At 38.0% G+C, this 20275-nt stretch overlaps 1 protein-coding gene across 2 annotated transcripts; it reads right to left on the reverse strand.

Moving 5' to 3' along the window:
* Position 1: 1 nt before the first annotated feature.
* Positions 2 to 11759, reverse strand: LOC149010734 (folate receptor family protein). Of its 2 annotated transcripts, none has more exons than XM_089160433.1 (4): positions 11522 to 11759; positions 10194 to 10555; positions 9542 to 9876; positions 2 to 1035 (listed from the first exon to the last, which is right to left on the reverse strand). In XM_089160433.1, the coding sequence occupies exons 1-4, from the start codon at positions 11577 to 11579 to the stop codon at positions 912 to 914; spliced, it is 879 nt and encodes a 292-aa protein (XP_089016559.1). In that variant the 5' UTR covers positions 11580 to 11759; the 3' UTR covers positions 2 to 911. The 2 variants fall into 2 exon arrangements, with proteins under 2 accessions (XP_089016559.1, XP_089016560.1); XM_089160434.1 differs by having other exon boundaries at positions 921 to 1073.
* Positions 11760 to 20275: the final 8516 nt, after the last annotated feature.

Here is a 20275-nt window from a genome sequence, read left to right on the forward strand (position 1 = left end):
GGTTGTTTGTTTAAATGAAAACCGATTGGAGAAATGTCCATGTATCGTTGGTATGTAGTCTCTCTGATCTATTTTTCCTCATGGGTCACGGATGATGAGTAGCTTACTTGTCCAACTTAACGCGCTGAACAGTTATTTATAATGTTTATGTATGTTATCTACTGGCTTACATGTATATACATAATTTGGAAGTGCTGCTGAGCAAGTCATCACTGCATCGATGTTTGGGGTTTTGTTTAGAGTTACTCCTGTCTTGCACTTGGCTCTGTACTAACAGAAATTCACATGATGGTTTAAAATGCCGAATCAGTCAATGTTGAATCCTGTTTGGTGGTAACTGGCAGAGACAGGTCTCCAAGAGCCCTAGAGTTGGTTCTCCAGATCCCGTAAGCAGGGAATTTCTTTGGCGTGTGGCATGAATCCTCAGAACATGTTCTAGTCCCTCACATCTACAGATGAACTGATAAGGCATTAACGTTTTACCAAGCTTAGTAAAACATAAAATGAAATCTTTAAAGAAGTAATTCAACGAGTAAGATACTTCCTAGTCCTCCTTTTACCTAATGATTTAAACAATCCTTCTCAGGGAACGGGCGAAGTATATGAGAACAAAATTGCAGCCCTGTATGGCAATTATTTTAAAGCCTGATTCCTTTTATATTAGATAGACCCTAAAACAAGATGGAGAAGTCCATGTTAGTCACAAATCACACCTTTGAAAGGAAACATACATGTAACATATAAGAAGCTATTTCTTGAGCCAAAATTGAAAAGCTTTTTAGTAAGCTCTAGAAACTGTGTAAACAGACAAAAATCTAGCAAAAAATGCAAGATTCTACAGTTTGACTAATAAAATTAAAAAGGAAAAAGAGATATTATAACACAGACAGAGGGCATGTCTAGCATCTGCTTCACTTCCTCTTCCCTCGACTAGATGGACTAGATGGAGACTGCTGGCTCGTCATAGCTTCCAGTCTCTTAGCAGTGCGCAGAATGGCTTCTTGCTTTCGGCGTTTCATGTGGCTCTTCCTTTTGCTGCACAAACAACCACAGACATGTTGGGGAAAACAAACCTGATGTAAATAAAAAATGGTCCATTTTAGCTTCATTCTCAGCTTCTTCAAGGAAAATAAGGAACTTATTCTCCACAAACATTCGAAGAATCCAATGATTTCAAGTTAAAGAGACAGAAGCACATGCATACACACAAGGAGGAGAAAGAGACAGAGGAAACGATCACCTCCTCAGGCACATAACAAGACATAAAATGAGGTTCATTTTGTATGCAAAATAAAGAATCTGAATAGGGTAAAACTCATCTCATCACCAACTTAAACTACTTCTTGAGAGTCAAGTTGCTCAAGCATCAACTCTATAAAATCAAACGTGATAGCTGCAAATCCTAAATAAACATGAGGTACATTATCTATTTTATAACTCAGTTAACGTAACGATTTATCATACATAGCAATAGTCATTCGATATGCAAACGAATGATCTGATTTAGGAACCAACTTATCAATTAAGTGACTTGGGCACGAATTTTGTGACAAGAAGGAAATTAGTAAAGAGCCACGCTCTCAAGTCAAGCCTCAAGCAAAGCTAGACCAGAGTCGAGAGGAAATTACCTATCTTCCAATTCTAGAGGAAAAAGATGTTCTGGAGAAGCAACCTGATACCAGACGGTACAGACGAAGCAGATGATTTCAACCCCATTAGTGGTTTATTAGCTCAGCAATGTTTATACTTGACATGAATTTCTTAATCTTAAATCCTTATTTCTCTTATTTCCTGTGCCAAAGACCTCTTGGACCCAAAAAAAGGATGGGAAATCTATTTCATTTCTTTTATTCCAAGATGTATATCATGCTCATATGAACCCGATAAACTCTAAAATTGGGAAACTAATACGAATTGAAGTTAGGATTTAATAGTGGCTAAAACAGGATGGCTGGACATTTACTTGTGTTATGTGGACTAGAAAACAGCGTCATTCCTATGTAAGGCTAAGATCAAGAAGACTTAGCCATAGTGATGCAGAATTAAAGACATATTTAAGGAAGAAAAAGCCCATTGGGTTAGGCCCATTAACGGCCTAAATCTATCACTCGAATCAGCCCATGGCTTTCATGGGCTAGTAGGATTGTTTTAGTGGGTTAAAGTTAAACCACATATGTTGAACTTCATAGTTTATACCTAAGCCCAAGTCTAGGTTTTGAAAAGTCAACAAAAGAGGCTATGGTTTGAAAATAAAAGAACTCATTGTCAAAGGAGTTTTCCTTTGTCAAAGAGTTAGGTAGTAGTTGAGTTATTAATAGGTAGGTGGTGTTAGCTAGTGGTTGGATGTTACCATTAATGTTTATGTCTCTTTAGAATGCTATATAAAGAGACTTGTGTAAAAGGTGAACACACAACTCATGAATTGAAATCAAATTGCTTGCTAGCATTCCTCCTCTTTGGAGAACCCTTGTGTTTGATCAAGGTAGGTTGGTGTTCAATCCAATTGATCCACCTTGCGGTGTGAAGTCCGGGTGTCACATGTTACATTATTATTGTCACTTTCTTCATTATAGTTCTGCCCCTATTTGAAGATCTATTCAACCCGTTTCGTTATATGCTATTATCCTTATAATACCATTCTAGTTTCAGCCCTCTTTCCCATCTAAACTCTATTTCACCTTAAGTCCATCAAATCTGAAACTGATTCCCTGTGAAAGGTCCTATTTGGCTACTATTTTGATCAATCAAATACAGTACTACATTATTTGGTATCAGAGCCATGACAGGGAGTGAAAATTCTGCACCATCCAATCCAACTAATCCTATGGCGACAATGATGGAGATGGTTCAACAACTGAGCAACCAAATCACGGTGAACCAGAAGCAAATGGATGAGAGGTTCTCAAAAATGGAGGCCAGAGTTGCTGCCTCTACTCATGTTCCTCACCCTCCACTTGGTGAAGAATTCTATCCAACTCATTCTGTAGCCAATTTTTCTACTTGAAGAAATATGGGGAGAGGACCCCAAAGGATTCCAATTGTGCAACCAACTTTTAAGGAGCACCTACGAAGTTATTTCGCTGGAGAACAACCTGCATTCAATAGGCATGTTGGTGACTCTCACAGGGTTAAGCTTGAACTCAAAGAATACTCGGATAAGCATGATCCTCAAGTCTTTTTGATTGGTTGGCAGCGTTGGATGACTATTTTGATTGGTATGAACTATCAGAGGTACGAAAGATGAAGTTAGCACGTACCAAGCTAGTTGGAGCTGCACGTGAATGGTGGAGAACTCACAAATATGAATTGGAAGATCGTGGTAGAACTGAGAGAAAAGTATTTGTCATCTACTTTTCGATTGTGACTACAAGACAAATTAAATTCTCTTCGTCAAGGGAACTTGTCAGTTGCAGAATATATAGAATAATTTGACTCTCTTTCTTCTCGTACAGGAATTTGAGAGAGGGAGATCCAAATCTTGTCACGTTTCAAATTGGGTTTATGGCCTGAAATCAATAGAGCTATTGGCGTTGTGGACGTAGAGAACGTGCGGGATTGTTTTGAAAAGGCCCTACATGCAAAAGAATTATTGGCATCCAACAACAAAAGGTTTGGATACCAAGCCGGGGAGGCTAGGCGAAAATTTTCAGCACCAAAACCTACAACAACAACCCCTACTCAACCCACATTTCCTACTCGACAAGATAAGAGCAAGGCTCCCATGACTAGTGGCAGCCAAGCATAATGTTTTCACTGTCAAGAGGTTGGACATTATGCTAAATATTGCCCACACCGTCAAAAGATTAATGTTGTTGCTGAGATAGAAAAGTTAGCAAAGGAAGAAGACCTGATCTATTCCCATACCCGCTCGATGATGGCGACCATGACAGAGCTGCATATGATGAGGATGATGCTAATAAAGGTGATGCTTATGGCATTCATATAGTAAGCCACATCTTGGTGGCTGAAACCAAAGGAGAGGATTGGCAGCGCAATTGTATCTTTTACAGCAGTATGAAGTCCAGAGATAATACCGCTTTGGTGATAGTTGACAGTGGGAGTTGTATCAACGTTACTTCAGACACCTTTGCAAAGAAAGCAAACTTGAAGGTGGATAAGCACCCTCAACCATATCAGGTATCCTTGTTGAATGGGAATACTCTGGAGCTAAATCAACAGTGTTCTGTACAACTGAACCTCCATCAATATGAGGAAGAGGTATGGTGTGATGTAATCCTTATGCATCTTACTGATGTTCTGTTTGGGCAACCATGGATTTATGATAATGATGTTATGGTTGGGGGGAAGAAAAACCAATGTGTATTCAAGTTCAAAGGACTTCACACTATCCTCCACCCAGTCAATGTCCCAACTTAAATGCGTCAATGGAGGTCCTTGAGGACCAACCAAAAGGGGACCAATTAAGCACAAAAGTTGTTGTCCATACCGCAAAAGAAGCTGCTGGTTGTTCCTCACAAGGAGTCCATTCACACTAGTCATGATACAGGGCTGGTATTGACTCTTATTACAAGGGTAGTCACGCCTCCACCTGAGGTGACATTCCCTCCACCCATCAAAGAGTTACTTTTTGATTTTTTTGATGTGGTTCCTAATGAGTTGCCTAATGAGCTACCTCCCATGCGCAATATTCAACATGCCATTGATTTGGTACCGGGTTCAGTGTTACCAAACCTACCGGCTTATTGCCTTAGCCCAACAGAGCACAATGAACTCAAAAGACAGATGAATGAGTTGCTACATAAAGGATTCATTCAGGAGAGCTTAAGTCTATGTGTTGTACCAGCATTACTGACTCCAAAGAAGGATGCCTCATGGCGTATGAGTGTTAACAGAAGAGCAATCAACAAGATACAGTCAAGTATAGGTTTCCTATACAGCGGCTTGATGACATGTTAGACATGCTATATGGGGTTAAGATCTTTTCTAAATTGGATCTTAGAAGTGGCTATCATCAATTACCTATCTGAAGATGAGTGGAAGATTGCCTTCAAGACCAAGGATGGACTATTCGAATGGAAAGTCATGCCTTTTGGTCTGACAAATGCACCTAGTACATTCATGAGGGTGATGACACAGGTACTCTGTCCTTTTATTGGTCGATTTTGGTCGTATACTTTGATGATATATTGATCTACAACAAGCATCTAGATGATCACATCGATCATCTACGGCAAGTCTTGAGAGTGCTTCACCATGAGAAGCTATACATCAATCTCAAGAAATGCTCCTTTATGCTGCCAAAGGTTGTGTTCCTTGGTTTTATTGTCTCATCACAGGAGGTTGAAGCTGATCCAGAGAAGATAACAAGTATAACAGATTGGACTACACCAAAAACAATCACTGAGGTTCGTAGTTTTTATGGACTTGCATTGTTTTATAGGAGATTCATTTGGAACTTTAGTGCAATCATGGCACCTATTACCGAGTGTTTGAAGCAAGGCAAAGGTGAATTCAAGTGGACAGCAGCGGCAACCAAAGCCTTTCATCTTATCAAGCAAAAGATGACAGAGGCTCCAATACTTCGTCTGCTAGTTTTGATTGTATATTTGAGGTAGCAACTGATGCCTCACATATTGGTCTAGGAGGTGTATTGATGCAAGGAGGGCACCCTATCGCTTTCGACATATGATCTACAGATCTATGTTGTTGTCTAGGTGTTACGCCATTGGAGACATTATCTCATCGGCAAAGAGTTCATTCTTTATACTAATCATGAGGCGCTGAAGTATCTACATTCACAGAAGTCGATAAGCAACAGACATGTTAAATGGGTTGCTTATCTCCAAGAGTTTGTGTTCGCAATGAAGTACAAAGCAGGAAAGGAGAATACAATGGCTGATGCATTGAGCCGAAAAGTACTTACTCTTAGTACATTCTCAGCACATGCAATTAGCATTGATCAGATACGTGATGAGTATGCATCTGACAAAGATTTCAACATGCCATACAAGGAGTTACAGCAAGGCAAGCAACATCATAAATACTCACTTCACGATGGGTATTTGTTTTTGGGAACTCGGTTATGCATTCCAAATTCTTCCCTACGACATCACATCATACGGGAGCTGCATGGCGGAGGTTTGGGAGGTCACTTTGGTAGGGATAAGACTATCATACAAGTTACCAATCGGTATTATTTTCCCCATATTGCAAAGGATGTTGATCATGAAATCAAGAGATGTAGAGTCTATCAGCTAGCCAAGGGAACCAAGCAAAATACAGGTCTGTACTCACCATTACCAATTCCTCATACACCTTGGATTGATATTAGTATGGATTTCGTACTTGGGCTACCCTCAACAAAAGAACGATCTGAATCCATCATGGTTGTGGTTGACCGATTCTCAAAGATGGCTCACTTTATACCATGTCGAAAGACCTTTGATGCATCTCACATTGCAAAGATATTCTTTAAGGAGGTTGTACGACTACATGGGCTACCAAGTAGCATTGTCTCAGATCGTGACATCAAGTTCATGAGCTACTTTTGGAAGACATTGTGGCTGAAAAGTAACACAAAGTTACAGTGTTCAACCGCATTCCATCCACAAACTGACGAGCAAACAGAGGTGGTGAATCAAAGCTTGGGAAACTTACTGAGGTGTTTTGTTCGTGACTATGAGAAGACATGGTCATCCATACTCAACATAGCTGAGTTTGCTTATAACAGCTCAGTTAATCGTACAACAGGTCATACTCCTTTTGAGATTCTACTTGGAGTTCAACCCCAACGGCCTATAGACCTCATTCCATTACTAGCACAAGCATGCGTAAGTATTGAGGATGATGAGTTTTTGTGCCATATCACAGAGGTCCATGCTAATGTTCGCCGAAGAATAGCTCTCAGCAATGATGACTACAAGGCTACAGCAAATCGTCATCGACGATATGTGGAGTTTCAAGCGGGAGACATGGTGATGGTTTATGTCAACCCAAAAAGGTTCCAACATGGGGTCAACAACAAACTCCATCCAAAGAAGATGGGTCCATACAAGGTGCTGAAATGCATTGGACCAAATGCTTATGTACTCGAGCTACCAGAAGAAATGAACATAAGCAATGTCTTCAATGTGGCTGACTTACATCTTTATGTAGGACACCACTCTAATGATGGAGACACTGAACAAATGTTGAGGCTACCACAACTCAAGCCACCAATCACTGACATCATTGAGGAGGTTTTGGATGACTCTTACAAAACCACTTGTCGTGGCACTGGATACCATGCTATCCTCATCAAATGGAAGAATCGTCCACGACATGATAGTACTTGGATTCATGCTGATGATTTCAAGAAACTCGATCCCGATTTGTATGAATGTTACATGTCATTCATTCATTCGTCGGAGACGAATGTTTTCAAGCCGGGGAGAGTTTATGCAGAATTAAAAACATATTTAAAGAAGAAAAAGCCCATTGAGTTAGGCCCATTAACGGCCTAAAGCTATCACTTGAATCAGCCCATGGCTTTCATGGGTTAGGATTGTTTTAGTGGATTAAAGTTAGCCCACATATGTTGAACTTTATAGTTTATACCTAAACCCAAGTCTAGGTTTTGAAAAGTCAATAAAAGAGGCTATGGTTTGAAAATAAAAGAACTCATTGTCAAAGGAGTTTTCCTTTGTCAAAGAGTTGGGTAGTAGTTGAGTTATTAATAGGTAGGTGGTGTTAGCTAGTGGTTGGATGTTACCATTAATGTTTATGTCTCTTTAGAATGCTATATAAAGAGACTTATGTAAGAGGTGAACACACAACTCATGAATTGAAATCAAATTGCTTGCTAGCATTCCTCCTCTTTGGAGAACCCTTGTGTTTGATCAAGATAGGTTGGTGTTCGATCCAATCAATCCACCTTGCGGTGTGAAGCCCGGGTGTTACATGTTACATTGTTATTGTCACTTTCTTCATTATAGTTCTGCCCCTATTTGAAGATCTATTCAGCCCGTTTCGTTATATGCTATTATCCTTATAATACCATTCTAGTTTCAGCCCTCTTTCCCATCTAAACTCTGTTTCACTTAAGTCCATCAAATCTGAAACTGATTCCCTGTGAAATGTCCTATTTGGCTACTGTTTTGATCAATCAAATACAGTACTACATTACCTAGATAACCCACCAACAAAAGAATAGAATTAAGGACAGACTGAGTAACTTAAGATCAGTCACAGTTATGGAGGTGGACTGGTTTGAATTGTAGACTTCATCAGGTAGATAACTCTCAAAGAAGCAGCGGCTGATGCTGGTCTTGAAGTCATGTTGAGCTTGAACAAGAGAAGAACTAGAAAGTAAAGGGATAAAGGTGGTTCAGCTCTCTCAGCTAGGTTATCTATCTATCTATCTATCTATCAATAGAAACTTACTACAATTAAAAATCAGAATCTAGGCTTTATAAATCAGCTACATGCATGAATACTAAATAGAAACTAACTTTTTGAAACTTAGGAATGCTAAAATAAAAACTAAGTTAAATTACATAAAGTCTTTAGTCTTAAGTCTTTATAAAAGATCTTCACATAATCTACTCTTGGCCCTCACAAAATCTTCAAAGGATATTCCTTTAAGACCAAAAAGGCCATGACACTGCTAATGTGAACAGTGTTTTGGCCTCTTTTTAGTCCCTTTAGAAGACCAGCTGGGCTGATGTGACTTGACCCAATTGTCTCAATGAAAACCTTCAGCCCAGGTTCTACATCATGTTCTTGATAGGCAGGGCGCTTAGTTGTGCCACATGGTACTATGGTACAGTGGATGGCTTGAAGTTTTATGGATGGGAAGACCCTGAAGGTTATTGCTCCGATGTCAAATTTCGTCTCAATAGAAGTTAAATCAGGACTATGGAGAGGATGCATGGAGTAATAACAAGAGGGAGCATGCAACTGGCAAGCTATGCTGTATGCCAGCACATAAGAACTGCATGTTTAAGTTAGAACCTTGAAATTTGACTTGTGGACAACTCAGACTATTTCTTAGATATTCAACTGTTGCAAATTGCCATTTCATAGGACAAGAAGGAATACCATCTAACCAGAAATTCATGGGCCATCCACCAGGAATCAAGTAGTTGATTAATTATTTATTAGTGATAATGGAATTTTATGTTTTTTTTATCACAAGTATCATGGCAATGATATCTAAACAATAAATAGATAAAGAAGAGAAGTATATTAATAGCATTAGTTATAAACTGTAGTCATGATTAGAGTGACTTTGTCCCAGGGGATACAGACCAAGGATTAGATGAAATAGGATGAGATTTAATTTTTACTTAAAAGGAATCAAATGCCAATCCTAATATTATACTTTCAGACCAGGACATAACTACATGATCACAATACATCGGTATGGTTTGAAGGTTACAGGTGTAATATATGCTTTATAAACTAGCAACCACACAAGAAAAGATTCTTTTTGTGGGTTTTTTTTTTTTTTTTTTGGGGGGGGGGGGGGGGGCACAGCCTATGCAAACTGTATAGATCCAAATAACTCACAAGAGCAAAGAGAGGTGAATAAGAGGCTCACCTGACAAACAGAAGTCCTGCTGTGAGCACCATCCCTCCAACTGCCCATGATATCCTTTCATTAAATGGCATTTCTCTCACCCACTGCTGAAAATCTTCAAAAAGACCTTCATCCTCAGCTTTCTGATATACCCTAGATCGTGAAGACTTCACTGAATCCGCAATTGAATCTAAACTGGCTTTCCCACCATAGCAGGATGGTTCTTCGGCACTCTGGTAGCTTTCCTCAGAAATTTTAACAGCAAAACCTGCAAGTTGGCAGAGCTCCGTACCATTGGAAACCCACTCAGAAGCTCTACCACAAACAAAGTCATTTAATCTGCACGGTGACAGAACCTGACAACACAATAAAATCATAATATCAGAATAATAAATCTGTCAAGAATCTAAGAAATACAGAGATACAGAACTAAATTAACCAGTGGAAAGATCCCATGACACCCTAATGAATAATGATACTTATTAGGCAAACCAGGGGTCCTGTCAGATACCTCCATGATAGAATCAACTTGACTAGATGATGAGATAATTTTCAGAGACATTGTTCTCCAGACTATTCATGCTTTAAGATTCTCATTGTCCAATTTAGTTACTACAACCCAATTCGACTGCTTCTATAATAAACTACTAGCTTCTGGCATGGGCCCACTCACCTGGGCCATTGAATCCATAGAGAAGTATGCATTTGAGCAAGCTTGGAAGGCCTTGTCACAAAAAGAAGCACACACAAGAGGAGGTCCAGGCTTAACACCAACACGTGGATCACAAATGGAGCATTCCAAAAGTTCCCATAATTGCAAGCAGTCTTGACTGGCTTCCCCTGCAGAAGCCAACTTTCTTATGGATACCAGAGCTGGATGCGTCTGGGCTACATCACAGCATGTGTTTTTACGAAACACCCTGCAAAGGGTCAAATCTTTTGGACCGCTATTTACTTTTCTAGGAGGCTTCCCTTCAGACGAGAATGGAGGAAAGCGACCACCCTGTGAGATGCACACTCCATTAGGTTTATTACCTGCATTCAGAAAATCCAAAGAAAATATTTTATGTTAAAGCTGACAACAAAAATTGGCAAACTATTCTGTCTAATGAATCTCATATCAGCATATAAAAACAAAAAAATAATTGTAGGATGCTTAAAGAACAGTGATAAAGGCTCCATCCAAGCCTTAAATTGTAACAAATTCAAAGATATTCAATTTCCAAGAAGAATCAACTCATTTATCCGCAGCGGGCTTCTTGACTTTTGCGTTCACCAGATGCAAATGCAAGCCAGATATCAATTCATTAGGGATTAACAAACTTGAGGGGTCCCAGACTAGGCAATAGATAAAAGTTCCCCATTATAATTAGAGCCAGAAGCATTATTGGAATGTGGAGTGCCAATAAAATTCATAGGACATAAGAAGAGCTTGGCTTTCTAGTATATGGAATTCCATGTCAATGTTGGAAAATACATTTCGTTGGCTCCAGCTTCTATCCTGGGGCACGGGAAAGAAGTTATCCATTCTTGCGTACAGGTTCAAGATCACTGTTTACAATTTACTCAACCTGACGCAACAAAGCCTAATCCCAAAAAGAACAACCAGATGTTCGCTACATGAATCTTGATCTTTCATCACATTCTACATAATAGCCACAAGAACAGTTTCAAACTGAATAAAAATAAAATAAAATAAAACTGCAACCTTAGAATCTCTTGAATGCTAATCGATTGGTTTAGATTGGAATAATTGTTACTCCAATCTTCCAGAGATCAAATTTTTATATATTTTTCACTCATACACATCTCAAAACTCGTTGCCAAATCATTGAATTCTATGAGTATAAGGAATCAGAGTTCTGCATATTGCAAGTTAATAAGAAAATCATAGAAGAAGCTTCAACAGTACAGCTCGTAGATCAGATAGTATTTGTATGTATGGAGAAGCCCTAACATTCACACCTTCACACATACACACACAAACAAAGATGTTCTTACCTGACGAAGAAGAAATCAAGAAGACGAAGAAGAGCAGAGACAGAACAGTAGAATCCATTTACTCATTCTACCGTGTCCGACACTTTGTAGCACAATCGAAGTGCTCTCGCCAGTTACGAATGAACGAAAGACGTTTTGTGGAACTGCAAATTTTTCCGAACATTCACTTGGAACAGCCAATCCTGACAGCTGACTTCGGCGACCAAGGGTTTAGGAATCAAGATCTGGTTTCACCCAAATATTGGATTTTTAAAAGTAAAGGATAACAGATATAAATGTTAGTTTCAATCATTTAAAACTAAAATATTATTTTTGACGCAGAAACAGGTAAATTTCAATAAGAAACTAACAACTAATCCGTAAAATTCCTCCTTGTTTTTTTTTTTTTTGGTCAACAAAATTCCTCCTTGTTTATTCCATCTTCTTTTATTTCCTATTTATTTTTTTTTATCTTTTCTTTCAATTTCTTCTCTCCTTTTTTTCACACACCAAAAAACTCAACTCTAGAGTTCATTTCTAAGTATTCTCCCTCATTCTTAATTTAGGGTTTTTTTCCCCTCTTTTTAAATTTTTTTCATTTTCTCTTTTTTTTTAATTTATTTTTATTTTATGTTGTATCTCTTTCTTGATTTTTTTTCTATTTAATTTAATATTATATTGTGAACATAGTATCCCACATTCGGTTGATTTGCATCTAGCATTTATTGTTGGAATTGTGTATCATATAACAAAATTCCTTCGAAACTTGTGAAATTTTCACCAAAATTTTTCATTTTGGGAACCTCAAAACAAAAAAGTAAGGGACCAAAAAAATTTTTTCATTTTGGAAATCAAGTTTCAATCGAAACTTGTCGAAATCTCGAAACCTGGACCAGCTGGTTCATGAGAAGAAAAAAATTCCCAAATTTCATGGGAAATTTTGTAGAAACATGAGAAATTTTGTAGAAACTTGAAAATTTTCGTGAAAACCTAATAAATTTCATGAAAACCTAGAAAATTTCGTAGAAACTTGAGAAATTTCATGAAAACCTATAACTTTTTATTGCAAGTTTTGTAGCTTTCCCAAATTTTAAATTTTTTGTTTCTTTCATGCTTCCCCAAATACCACGATAAATACCCCCTCCATTATGACTTCCCTATCCAAATTGCGTATTCCTTCAGACTGGTTATCTTAGGCATGTTGATGATCAAACTTATAAAGTTACAGTTATCGATTATCTTGACAACCATATGCATAAAATATCGTGGGATGTCTATGTTATTTGGTTGGAGTTGGAGGAGAAGATGTTACATGCATAGTACTGGTCAGTTCATAGGATAGATCCACTATTGGCACTAAGTTGTAATTTACTTTTATTGTCAATTACTTTATATTTAATGTTTTGAAGTTATAAATTATATATTGAATGTTATGTACTTAAGTAGTTAAGTTTATAGTGTACTTTTCTAACAACTCTACATTGATGTTATGTACATCGAATGACATATCTACATTGATTTTTTTAGCAAAATGGAGCCAACGTGTTATTTATACTCTAATTAACTTAAATGCAAAATCCCACCCTAAAATACTCCCTAAAACCTATCGAAACTTTATGTTTAAATTTGTACGAAAATGTCATAAGTTTCCTCAAATTTTTTTCTATGTTGTATACATTTATTTTTGTATTTTGTTATATTAAGGATATATTTGAAAAATCAACCAACATCCTAGCCGCCACTTCATCTCAAGCATATGCGACTATGATTGCTTCCAAAAGTTCCACTGCTGTTAGAAGTTCCACAACTGATCAAACTAGGGTTGCAATTGGGCCGGGCTGGGCCGTGCTTTTGCAATCCCAAGCCCAGCCCTATATGTTCTAATCTGAACCCATTCCCGCCCTAAGCCCTACAAGGCCCTGATTGGCCCTAGCCCTGGCCTTGACCTTGATTGGCCTTGGCCCTGGCCCTGACCCTGATTAGCCTTGTCCCTAGCCCTGATTGGCCCTGTCCCTCGGCCCTAATTGGCTCTGACGACCGATTAGCTTTGTCCCTAGCCCTGATTGATCCTATCTTGGCCCTAGCCTTAATTGGTCTATCCTTGGACCTAAAATATCAAATGTAAATTCATAAAAAAAATAATAATAAAAGTATCATAAGTAAACTAAAAATAAAATTCATATAAATATAAGATGATTCAAGCTCATACAAAATCATAAAATAGTCAATAAGTTGATAGTGTTGCTTTAAACATAAATAAATTCATACTTCATAATTCTATATGGATATCTGAAAGTCTCTCATTGATTTGATGATGGAAATTGAAAATCCCATTACTTTGGTGATGGAAATTGAAAACCCCTCTCATTGATATCCTTATTCAACAAAAAAAAAAATTTCAAAATTTTGTTAACAAGTAAATTAACGATAATTTAATATTGATGATTTTTTCATAGTTAAAGAAAATTATATTTAGTTACAAACATAGCTATTTGTCCTTAATAAGTTTTTTTTTTTTTTCATTTGAAATATCACATTGGAGGCAAAAGAAAGATGTCAATATTCATGATGAGAAGTTGGGGCGTAGATTTGTTAGATATTAATTAAATTCTCTATATACTAGCTTTTATTATTTATAATATATTATCTCGCCTTAATCCAAAAAAAAAAAAATCAATGATTTTTTTGAAACTAAAAATGACTTAGTTTGAAAAATAAAAATTATCTTAAAAATAATATAAAAAATGAACTCATAGTCTAATATGATCAAAATGACTGAAGGTCAAAGTCGAGACTTATAGTTATATTAAAGTGAATGTGAAGATTATGGTAAAAATCTAATACATGATTAAGGTCAAATTAACATTAAGACTAGAGCCAAAATTAGGGTCAGGATCGGGCCAAAATCAGGTGGATGCTTACTACATTGGTAATGAAAATATAATTTATTTTTATTAATTTTTTACAAAACATGATCATGTTTTTAAAATTTGACATGTGTCAAATATTCACCCATGTGGATTATAATTAATTCCTCTCCTTATGGGTGGAGGGTTCATACTCAAATCAGGGCCTAGATCAAGGCCAAGATCAGGGCCAGGATTAGGGCCAAGATTAAGATCAGAATCATGGCCAAAATCAGGGATGGGCAGGAATGGGCTGGGTAGGCCAAAGAGTAACCCAGGGCCACCTTTGGCCCTAGTTCAGGGCCAGAATATTTTGGCCCTAACCCGCCCTTAGGGCCAAAATCTTTAGCCCAAGCCCTATTCGGGCTCAGGGTGGGCTTAGGGCAGATCAGGGCTGCCAGGGCCAAACTTCCACCCCTAGATCAAACTTCAAGAATTCTACTGTTGTTAGAAATTCCACAGCTAATCAAACACCAGTTATTACATACAATAAGAACTCTACAATTGGTGCTCACAAAGACATTAGGCAACCCAAAAGAGATACTGATTGACACAAACTCCTAATCAATATTTTATGTAATCTACTAACACCACAGCCAAAAAACTCCTAGAACTATACAAAGAAGGACTCCAAGAATACTATGAAGAAAGACTCTATTTCTATATAAAGCCATATACTAATTCATTGTAAATCAGTGTGATTATCATTTGTTGTACTCTTTCATACGCACACTCAGACTGTCTCTCTCTTCTTCTCTCTTGCTTTATTCAACTATTATTATCTTCAATATGTTAACTATCATCTTCTATAATTTACGCATGTGAATTGAAATTAATTCTTCTCCATGTGAGTAGAGGATCCAAACTCTATGTTGTAAGGGAAATAAATGTCATTATCAATAACTTACCTGTAATTTTATTGTATGGACCTACTTTTGAATATTAAAAAAAAATAAAAATTTTAAGGTGAAACCCTCGGGCGCATTTGCTAGCGAGCTAATGAACAATTTTTTACGTGCTTTCTCAGAATGCCAAAAAGAGTTTGGTAAAATAGGTTATTCTTTCGTTTTAAAGGAATGAACCAGTCCAATTTTCATTTGAGAAGGCTTTTTGCAAAACAACTTTGATTTGTTTTGTCATTCTCAAAGACAAAAAGCACGTCAAAAAGAGATACTCAACCCAAACTTCATTCCCACAATCCCACATAACTTCTAACTCCTTCCCGCTTTCATAAGAATTTTTTATTTTTTTATTTTTTAAGTCTTCTTCTCTAAGTGCTTTCGCCTTTTTTTTTAATGGGCGTTTTGTCCCCCCCCCCTTTTTTTTTTTAATTTTAAAAATTTTTTTTTGATCTTTTTTTTAAATCCCATTGCCCCCCCCCCCCCCCCCCCCCCCCCCCCCTCCCCCCCCCCCTCCTGCCTGGGTGGGGGGGTGCGCCGGGGGTCGGTGGGGGGGGGGGGGGGGGGGGGGGGGGGGCGCCCGGGGGGGGGGGGGGGGGGGGGGGGGGCCGGCCGCGGGCCGCGCCGCCCCCCCCCGCGCGGGCCCGCCCCGCGCCCCCCCCCCCCCCCCCAAAAAAAAAAAAAAAAAAAAAAAAAAAAAAAAAAAAAAAAAAAAAAAAAAAAAAAAAAAAATGCGTGGGTGACATAGCGTGTATGCGAGAGCCACACACGGGCGGGAGCGAACAAATCGTTTAATCTCCTCACCTTTGTTCACGTGATTTTTTTTTTTTATATAAACCCTCAAGATATTTTGAAGGTCGGGGCTTTTGTGATCCGGCTGTCCAAATTACCAACCTTCTGTCCCGTCACCAAGAATACAACCAAGTCACGGACTTTGTAGCCGAATAGTCGAAACTCTTCCCTGGAAGGACCACTTACGAGTGTTACACTCCACATAGCATATGCTAGCTGGTGTATTCCTGCCGGTCCAAAGGTTTCCCCTTGGCGGGACCTATTAGAAATTATGAAACCGGGTTTCGTTCCTATCGATCCTTAACATGAGTCGGCTTGAAGAAGTTCAAGAGAGGCGGTAGAAGAAAAAGAGGTCTAGAGCAGACTTATAAGATACACAATTCCTAACGATCTCAATCCTTATTAGGTAAGTGAAGACATAGAGTAAAACACATAAAAATTTAATCTTTTCAACAATTTTAAAAGGCGATTACTCCGAATCCTTCGGTGCACCATCCATGCCTAGCTTTCGAAGTCTATCGAGCTAATGTCCAGCCACAACCAATTGCCCTGACGCACACGACAAGCGGGACTTATGTTGGAATTTAGGACTAGCACATCGGATCTTAATAGTTTTCTAAAATTAAGCTGGTCTTACGGGAGGAATTTATGCAGATTCATCCTTGTAGCGATAATTAAAACGTGTTTGAAAGATTAAGAAAAATGAATACCAAAAATTTACAAGAGTAGGAATTCCTAGAGATGAAATGCATACCACTTTTCACCAAATTTAGCGGCGAGCCGACCATTTATGGTTATGTGGTCTAATGAGATGCATGAAAAATTATCGAGGGGCCTAGGAGATGAAGGAAGCACGACTGTAGGCTATTCATCCCAAATCCTTCCTCGAAGAAATTAAAGAAAGAAATGAAAGAAGTAAATATACATATAAAGTGCATGATGATGCATGATGTCAAAGTTTAGAGGGGCCTAAGAGAGATGATAGAAGCCCGTTTGTAGGCTTTCATCCTCAAATCCTTCCTCTAAGAAATTAATAGAAAAAAGAATAAAAACACGAGGCACAAGATTAGCTACATCTTAACCACTTAGGGTTCCCTTTCGGGATCCCGAAGTGTTAACTAAATACTAAGTAGAGAAGAAAGGATCCAAACATACCATTATGTAAACTTGTCTTTATTTCTTCAAAAGCATGTTACAAGAGAGCTTGATACAAGAGAGAGCCAAGAAGAGAGAGAGAGAGACTTCACACCTTCACCTTCATCCTTTTGCTATCCTTTCTCTCCTCTATTTCACACTAACTACTTCTATTTATAGGCAAAGGGTGCCTCCTATTCCTAAATACACATGTCACCATTTTAAGCTAAGTTGTAATGTACTATTACACTTGTCAACTTACTACAAAGATGGAAGTAAAAGGACTAAGGTACATTTTTCAGGGTACTAGAATACCCTTAGCCCTTTTTGGTATTTACAACATTGTCCTTTGAGGTGTCACTTTAATGATTAAAGAATGATCCCATGCAACACCCTCTACGCATGCGGCTTTGTACTGCTTTGGGGACCGTAGATTTGGTATTTCTTCAAGAACCACCCCGTGGCATTCCATGTAGTATAAAACTACTGTTTTCCACATTGGTTTGGTTCGGGTGTGTAACCCATATTTCTGAGACGGGGTTCTTGCACTGGCATACTTTTATCCTTAGCATGCTAAAGTGTGATGAACACTACGTTTTGTAACCCGTGTTCGGGGTTAGCCGGTTTTATACTAGCCTGGCCTAGTTTACCCAATGTTTTTCATGCTTGGTACTAGCATGGATCTGTTGTAGCCCGGATCGAGGGTTAAGGACAATTATGTAGTTTTACATGGTTGTCCTATGAACCATGTGGTCCTTTATGGATTGGGCCAAAATCCTTGTGGTTTTGTTAAGGTCCACAAAAACCATCCCTAAGTTTAACGTCATTTGGGTGTGAGACGGATGGTTAGGGCATCACCCCTTTGTTCAATCTACATTTCCAGTAGATTTTGTGATGTTGACGGAGACTTTCCTTTGTTGTGTCTTCGTCGTACTATTTCATATTCAGTGTCTTCTTGTGGGGTCAATGTTCTTTCTTGTTCGTCCTGTGGGTTTATGGGCCCACGATAGCTTCCGCCGTATTGTGTGAATTTTTGTTGGAGGAGAGCTTCTATTTCTCCAAGTATTTCTGTTTTGAAGGCCTCCATTGGTGATTGTGAGCTAGAGCCTGGTGATACTTGTTCAACTTGTTGAGCTTCGTTTGCTGATGGAGTATCTTGTGCTTTGTAAAGTTGTAGCTCAGCTAAGAGGCTTTTGTTCGATGCTTCTAATCGCTGAATTAGTCTTTCTTTTGTAGCATTTTCTATTTGTAACTTGCTTATCCTCATAGAACAATTGGCTACTTGATCCAAGAGTTCCGGTTTTTGTTCTTGATTGGCTCGCATTGTATACAAGTTGTGTTCCTCCGAGCCATGTTGGAGAAAGAAGGTTGTTGAGGAGGAGCATTACGTAGTTTTGGATCTATGTAATAGGTTGGGCCAATCATCGACTTGGCAAAAATCTGTGCTTGTTCGAGGGTCTCATATCCCTTGAAGAAAGGAGTGGGATAACCCTTTGTAGCTTCTGCAACATCTTCCCAATCAAGAAAAATGCCGTATTGTGTCCTTGGTAGACGACGTAGAACTTCGCCTTGCCTTTCTTTGTTCGCAATTGTCCGTATAGGAAAGGCAGCATGTATGGCATTGGCTAATCTGAGATAGCTTTATGTTGAGTGATGCACTTGTTTGCATTGTACCATATGTTGTCCAAACATATTTGTTCTTCATCAGCGATCATATAGCCATTGCTATTTTCAAACTTCATGTGAGAGTTTTTGAGCAGAATATGTTTTCCAAAGTTTATAGTTTACGGGGGAGAGGGAATTCCGTGTGGTGAGAAAGAAGGGAATGTGCGAGCTGCACTTTGGTATTTGAATTACCATTGTTCCCATTATCTTTGGCGGGTAGCCGTGTTTGTGGTAGAAAGTATTATTCAATAATTGTGAGGGGGTTATCGAGGAGGAGAAATTTGTAGAGCTTTGTTCGGAGTTGTATTACTCCTTTGTATGAGATCTCGGATCATATCATCTTCTGTGTAATCATAAAATAAAGGTGGTTAACCAGGGTCTGTAAAATTTGGTGTATCCTGGATAGTAAATCAGCGAGTTTTGTTATCTACACCTTTTATATGTTCTATTGTAATTTTATATCCTCTATTATAAAAATGGTTTCTTAAAAGAACCCATCTCCTATGTTGTATTTTCCTTTCATTTAAATTATTATATGCCTTGACTATGGCTTCTGATCTGTTCTAATTGTAAATGGTCGATTTGTTAAGAATATTTCCATACAATCAAGTCCTTTTAATAAGGCCTCAATTTCGTATTCAACGAGAGGTCAATGTTTTTATACTAAACTTTCTGAGTTATACCTACGATTTCTTCTTGATTGATTTAGGGTGTTGTTCGATGGTTTAATTTTTAAAATGGCTCCCAGCCGACTTCACAACCATCGGTTTCAATTATTCGATAATCCTTATCTGTAGGTAATCTTAATGAGGGAATATTTAAGAAAAGATTTTTAATTTTTTGTACAAGAAGAATATCTTGATTATTCCATCTGTGTTCGCCATTCGATGAAGTTTTATGGTGTAACGGTCCTAAATATTTTCCTAAGTTTTGTATGAAAGGTCTAGCTTGATTAGCTAAGCCTAAAAATGATCTAATTTGTGTTATAGATGTTAATTTATCAGGAAAGTCATGTATTTTTGTGGCAATATGGGGTTGTAACTTAATAGTACCATTGCCTAATTCCATTCCTAAGAATTTAATGTATTGTTTACCAATTTCCATTTTCTTTTTGAAATAATTATACCATTATTCATAAATTGGCAAATATTATTTTCAAATGACTTATATGTTCTTGAGGTGTTTTACTATAGACTAAAATATCATCTATATAGACTATAGCAAATTTCTTATGTTTTAAAAATATATCATCCATTCGTCTTTGAAAGGCGGATGGAGCGTTTTTTAATCCAAAGGGCATTACTAACCACTCGAAATGTCCTAAGGTTGTAGAAAAAGGCTGTCCATTCTATTGAGTCTTTATGCATTTTTATTTGGTG

The sequence above is a fragment of the Hakea prostrata genome, chromosome 7, assembly GCF_041222555.1.
Source record: "Hakea prostrata isolate BN-2017 chromosome 7, UWA_Hpros_2, whole genome shotgun sequence".
Taxonomy (NCBI): Eukaryota; Viridiplantae; Streptophyta; class Magnoliopsida; order Proteales; family Proteaceae; genus Hakea; species Hakea prostrata.